We start from the raw sequence: 6,977 nt of genomic DNA, 5'->3' as shown, positions 1-6,977 counted from the left end.
AAATAGTTTTGAGTGAGTGTATGCACTCACTATTTGGACTCCTTGTGTTCATTATTTTTAACATCTACACTCCTACCCCCTATAGGGAGACCAAATAAAGCAAACCAAGTGCTCAAACCAATGCCAGTCAGATGGATTGACTGCCAGGGTTTATATTCTCCATGGCAACTTGCTCAGTTTCCCTCAATTCCAGAAGGAAAAACAATCCTAATTCTTCCAACCCCAGGTTCTCTGCATGGCAGTGCAATGTATTTCCACTAAGTGAGCTACAGTGGATGTTCTTACTGGAAACTGAAGTTAGACAACTAACAAGATACAAACATTTATAAAATAAAACTTGATAAAAATGTTGCTAATGTTATCCCAATGGAATTATCCCTAGATTTTTACTTTCCTTCCACCAAAAATATATTTTTATTTTATAAATACATATATTTTAATACAGACAATCCAATCTGATTTTATGCAGAAAAGTCACATTCAGATAGGTATTCTCAGTGTAGCATTAAAGTAAAAGCAGACATTACAGTAGGCATTAGCACAGTGATTCTAGGGAAGTGTTCACTAAATCATATAAATGGATCTACAAATATACAGTACCATCTGTTTAGACTATGCCATGATTCAGAAGATAATGCATCTGGCATTTCATGCCCATCATATCACTCTTGTGTTTGCATGTTGATATATAGCTGTCAGAGAATTTTAAGTATAAATCTGATTTTAAAATTAAAACATTTATGTAAACTTCACTAGTACTTACATTTGGGGTTTAGAAAAACAATTGCTAACAGAAGCTATGAGCTAAGGTTTTCATTTAACAGAAAAACATTTAAAGCTGTCAGGACTTTATAGTTCTTAGCCCCAGTTAACCAAAATCTACCATGTAGTTTCTCAGTTGTTCCACTTTTGTTTCTTTCAAGTGGTAGCACTGGTTCCTGGAATCCAGCTCCTAGTCAGACTTGGTTAACTGGAGCTATTTGCCAACAACTTCTCACAGAGATGACATATTTATTAACAGGTTAGTCTTACAATACATACGAGGCATGGAGGTTGAATGTCAGGAGCACCAACTAAATGACAGGTGCTGTTCAAACAAAACAAACAGTTCCTACCCCCAAGTGTTCACACTCTAAGAGGATAGTTTAATAGACACACACACCCTTCAACAGTCTTTTATAATAGTACAGGGTGTTCAAACTTTACAACCAAGGGCAACACTGGCCACTTCCCTGAGCCCAAGGGTTGCATTTAACCGGCATAAAATGGAGCATGTTGCACTTGCTTTCTTCTTTAACAAAGGTTTGACCCATGGAGACCAGGTTCTGACACACAGTGCTCCATCCTTGATGCAAGTGAGTAGGCAGTTTGGATTAAGAGGAAGCTTTGCATGTTGGGACTTTTAGCCTGTATATCTCTATATTAAAGATATGTGCAGCTGCAGGTTGCACTTTTGCTACCCTGTACGAGCATTTTCAGTGTGACCCAAATGGCTGACAGACCAGCCAAGCAGTTCCATCTTACTGATCTGCTCATACAAGACTTTATTACAAAAGAGATTGTGAACAAGAACATTAACTTAACATCTTGTTTTTAATCTTGAAATGAAGAGACTATCTACATTTAATCAGACTCAAAAATCCTCCCCAGTCCACGATGATAATGGAATAGTCAATTAATGCACAAACCATCTCACTGCATAAAGGACATATACTACATCTGCAGGAATCTTTTCTCTTTATGATCATTGGTCCAAGGCCAGAGCATGTAAAAATGTATTGGTCTTGAAAGCATTTGTCCGGTTCCAACAATATGTTTCTAGTATAGCTATCTGTGAAATATTGGACCATACAGTATAGGTATTAAATTAAGTTATTTTTGCTGCTGAATTAACTATTTGAAAACCTCCCTATATTTCCAAGGAACTTAAATTATAAAGACCTAGAAAAGAGATAAAGTCCAATATTTTGTCCACTTACAATAACTAAATTGAGACAATTTATTTCCTTATTAAAGAAGAGCTATGTCAGTGGAGGTCTGATTAGATGATTGAGGGTCCCTTCTGGCCTTAAAGTCTATGAATGTTAGCAACAGCAGGAACTCCAACAGCATCAAACTTCACTTAAGCGAGCCACAGTGGAGGTAAAATATTAACGTGTTCCCAGAGAGTACTAAGGGTTTTACAAAGTTAATTCAACAAATAATAAAAGACATGATAAATATATATTAGTAATAAGGAACATCTAATCTCTAAAAGCTGGTCATCTTGATTACCCTCTTGCTCTTTTCATCTCACTTCAGTTCCAACATTTAATAGCCAGTGGCTTACAAATCAATAAACGTTAGAGATAATCCTTTATACCATTGCAAGCTAGGGTCCCAGACTCTCAAATGGTACTGGCATATATGGAATTCTCGAGACAATGGCAATTAAAATCATATGTGGGGCTGGCGAAGAGGGTGCAAGAGGGTAACAAGAACACCCCAATTTTAACATGTACTGTCTTGGCTTGACCTGCTGGGTGTAAAGTGAATGCAATACCCATCAGGAAAGCTAGGATTTCAGAGCCTGGACACAAAGGTAAACCCAGCATGGATTAATATTCAATACAGAGTAACAGCTACATGGAAAGTAACTAAGAGCCTTCTGGGAACAATGAATGAAAAATGTTTTTAATTGCAATTCTACCTTTTGCCAAAAATAAGGTACCAATTTTAAAAAGAAGTCACGGGCCTGATTCTAGAAGGGTGCCAAGTGCTTTTAATTCCCATTCAAACCAATGGTAGTTGAAGGCATCTTATTAGCATTTGGTTTTAAAATGGTCTCTTATAGCCAGTTTCTTTCATGGGTAACTCTGCTCCTTCATATCTCAAAAAAGTGACCCATCTTAAGATCAGAGGAAACATTAGACGTTTGTTACAAAATAAGCCCCAGAAGAAGGAAAAAATTAATTTCCTCATGAAATGGCACTAAAACTATGAATATATTGGAAAAGCTCCTATGAGATTTTTCATGCATATTTCACAGATATCATGTGCAGTATGATTCAATGGATGTTGCATCAATATTACACAGCATATTTCTGCATGAGCAGCCAGAGTAGAAATGGAACCTGTCCATTATCCAAGGCCTTCCTTTTTCTTTTTGTATTAATCTTAGATTTAAAAGTTGGAAACAATTTATGACAGCATACAGCTCTCTAGATGAAAAACTGTTTGCAACTACAGAATGACAGTTACAGTGGACTATAAAATTCTGTCTTCATAACACGTTTAGAGAAAGCTTCATACTGGTCTAAAGAGTTCATAAATGCATCACAGGCTGTCTTGTAATATTAGCACTTTGACAGTTTTTTTCTACATTTAATTTTTGAAAAGAATAACTTATAAAGCAGCCACTGAAAACACAAAGCCAAAAGATGATCTAGTAATTTACTCCATTAAATGGCTGAAAATTTTTCTCTTCTGTTTTAAAGGATATCAGCATTTTTATTTATAGGACTGGGCAAACTAACTAGCTGTTAAACATTTCTACATAAATCATGATTGGATTTTTTTTCTAGTATGAAAATATAACCCCCCCGAATATGGGTCGTGATCACAGTTTGCCAAACTAGTCCCAGAATCCGGTCGTGAATATTTCATTCTTTTTTATGCTTAGCTTCCACTTGCAATAAAATGCAGTGTACCAAAAATCTCATTCTGTAACTTATTGCACTTCTGGGAACGAAGTACCTTTTCTCCAGCATACTTTGTTTAGCCACTTCCCATTTCAAAAGATATAATATCTTTAATCCTATAATCAACTAACACTCCAAGGGAATCTTTAAAAACAGCAACAAGAGGTAGAACAAAAGTGTGAAAAGGAGCTGGGGACTAATGAATTTGAGTGTTTCCCAAATGTCTTGTTACAAAATCACATACCAAGAGGATCCTTGAGATGACAACCCAATAAATGAAAAGATGGGCTAAAAGAGGACATGGAACTGACACCACTCTCACAGCATTGGACTGAGATGTTATAAGATAGTGACAGTTTAACTCACTGCTCCTGGAACATGTATGTCTGGCAATGCTGGGCAAGCACAGTTGCTGAATGTAGCTGTTATAATTATTAAGCACAAAAGAGGTTAATATGGACAATGAATGAGTGATGGAAGATATTAGTACAAGGGAAAGTATATGGAGTAATGGCTAAAAACACTCTACTGTCTCCAAATAATGATGTATTTTCTTATATATTAATACATATTGACTATTTCAAAAGCTGTTCAATATTTCCATGAGTTTGGAAAGTCTCTTGATTTGCAAGACAGTTTAACAGCCCTGATGCAAAAAACAAAACAAAAACAAAAAAAACCCACAATTTTAACTTGTCCGTTTTTTGTAAACTATTTTTCATTTTCGGATGATTCATTGTGCTATGATACATGGTTGACTAGACTAATATAAAAATAATTGGGAAAAACTCCTTGTAACCATCTTAAAATGGACAAGTCAGCCCTGGGCTGATTTTGTAGTTAGATACAGTACAAAAAAGTAGTGATGATGACAGGTCTCATCTGGGTAATATTTGCTGTTTTGTTATAGCAGTGAACTGTGTACACACACTTTGGCTACAGTTAATTTTTTAAACTAAAAATAATCTGTGTTGTGTCCCAACCTGCTGCAGTTGCCTCAGAAAACAATCAACTGTCAAACATAAAAAACAAGCCAACCAAGTGCAAACAGTGAAGGCCTCCCTTTTCAGATGATGGATGGCTACATTTGGAATGGTTTGCAATTTTCTTGGTTGATTAGGCTGTGACTGGAGGAAATGTATTAGTAACAACTGGAAATGGTATTTTAAAAAATTATTACAATCACACTTGTCTGAGGCTAACGTATAATGTTCCATTTAACTCACAAAATTAGACATGAAGACAATGTATTTATAGAAATAGCTATAAACTGCAAAGCTTAATTTTTCTGATACCGGTGAACCAATTTTTTTGAGTGAGGGTTTCATGACCATAAGTCACCTGCAAATAAAAGGAAGAAAGCTTTCGTCCTTTGCTTCTATTCATTTTGGACCTTTTCATTGATTTTCATCTATTCTAATGTACAGTACAGCAGATTTTCTCTGTGATTTATTAGCTTGCTTTTGCCTCTCCCCTCCACTTCCCTGCTCCAAAGAGCAGCATACTACTGAGAAACTTGTGCAAAACAGTTCTTAAACTCCTTATACGGGACTGGAAGTGGAGCCATCATTTTGGATAACGTGTGTTGTACAATGACTGTAGATGCACAGTGTCAAACTTACGGTCTCTGAGGAATTAATAGCTGGTCCAAAAAATTCTGGACAAAAGAAAAAACAAACACACTTGACCATAAAATGCTTCAAATTCAAACAAAAGAAAAAGCAGGAAGTCCATTGGCTCTAATCACTTTGGAGAAATGAAACTACTTCCCTCTGACAACCCATACTGAAGCATCTTGTCTCGGTACACTTCTCTATACAGGCAGCTAAAGAAGAAATTAGATTCAGGGAAGAAAAGCTTACACCAGGTATAGGCTGAACATTAACTGCCTGATAATGCCAAGCTAAACTAAAAACATCTACTTCTTGACTGGATGATTCAGCAAAGAACACAGAAGCTGAAATGAAAGAGGACAACGCTTGTGGGGACTTGCAGACCCTCAATACTAGGTTTCTAACAGTGGGAGAAAAAAAGGGTAGTTGAAGACAGACCCGAAATTGAATTACTGTCCTTCAGTGTGAGTTTCATTGTTTCCAAGATATCTTACAGGAAATGTTATGTGGAGGTAAAACATGTGCTGAGTTCTAGATTTAGAGAGGCGCTCTCTCTCTCTAAAATCACACTTACATTTTGCTTCTCAGGATGAAAGACAGACATTTTTAGGTGGATGTAGAAACGAAGTTAGGATTAAAACTTTGAAGCATTCATAAACAGAATCAGATAAAGATATGCATCTCTGTATTTGCATTAGACTTCTGCCTGTTCACAGGCGCTCCCACCCCACATTCTAAGAGACAGCAATTGTGCAAAGAGATGCTTAATAATGAAAACATGGATCTGGAGAATTTGGGCACAGAATTCCTGGATTGATAATAACTGGATGATATATCAGACCATTTTTACACAGAGCTATTTAAAGAGCCTCAGACTCTGGTGACCAAAGATCACTCATTGGAGTGGAAAACTGTGTTTAGAGTTCTTGAAGGACTGGGTTCTGCTTCAAAGCTCAGGAAAGATGAAAGACTTCAACAAGTTTAGTCATGAAACTCCTACTACAGCAAAGAGTCCTTGGTTCATGGATCTGTGCTCAGCTGACCTGGGAAGTCAACTGCAGGAAGGTGGTAGAATCCCTGACAATTTCTACAGGAAAGGAAAGGCCAGCACAGCTCTGCTGTCCACTCAGTACTCATGGTCCTCCACTGTACGAATAATCTGCCTTGTTGTGCATCACCAGCTTGTTGTCTACAAAGTAGAAACTGTCCGACTGTGTCTCATAGGGGTGAAGGATCATCTCTCGAACTGCAAAAAAAGTTGCACATTGGTAAATTTTTGTTTTTACCTCACACAAACGATAGACTGTAAATCTGGTGTTTTCTTCAGCAATTATACCAGGATGTGTAAAGATACAGTTTACATGGTTGTTCTGGTCACAACTAATGGCCATCCTGAAGCAAGTGACCATGAGAAATTGTACTGTCTAGGTACTTACCTGCCCTCTCCCCCTTATCTCTATAGTATCTAAGCACCTCATGCATAGGGCGCTGGGAAAAATCAAGGATTTGTTAAAGAAAGTTCACGGCAGTGTCATGGGTACAGTAGTGATTTTCATGAGATATGCATGGGATACAATCAGCAAAAAGTCACTGCTGCATTCCTTTGTATAAAACCAGCCACTGAGTCCCTCATGAATTGCTGCAATTTATTCTGGCAGCTGCAAACTATTATCTCCCTCTCCCC

The 6,977-nt window shown here is 37.1% G+C and overlaps 1 protein-coding gene across 2 annotated transcripts in view; it reads right to left on the bottom strand.

The window, feature by feature from the left end:
• Positions 1-5,823: 5,823 nt before the first annotated feature.
• Positions 5,824-6,977, bottom strand: part of UNC119 (unc-119 lipid binding chaperone) — a 28,540-nt gene continuing 27,386 nt past the window's right edge. For both annotated transcript variants that reach the window (XM_026656429.1, XM_026656430.1), the window contains exon 5: positions 5,824-6,539. In XM_026656429.1, coding sequence (XP_026512214.1) covers positions 6,427-6,539 — 113 coding nt within the window. In that variant the 3' untranslated portion in view covers positions 5,824-6,426. The remainder of the gene's footprint in view (positions 6,540-6,977) is intronic.

This window comes from Terrapene carolina, unplaced genomic scaffold (assembly GCF_002925995.2).
Source record: "Terrapene carolina triunguis isolate 2854851 unplaced genomic scaffold, T_m_triunguis-2.0 Scaffold231, whole genome shotgun sequence".
Classification (NCBI taxonomy): Eukaryota; Metazoa; Chordata; order Testudines; family Emydidae; genus Terrapene; species Terrapene triunguis.
Note: the sequence above shows the minus strand (reverse complement) of the source record. Positions and strands in the feature narration are given on the sequence as shown.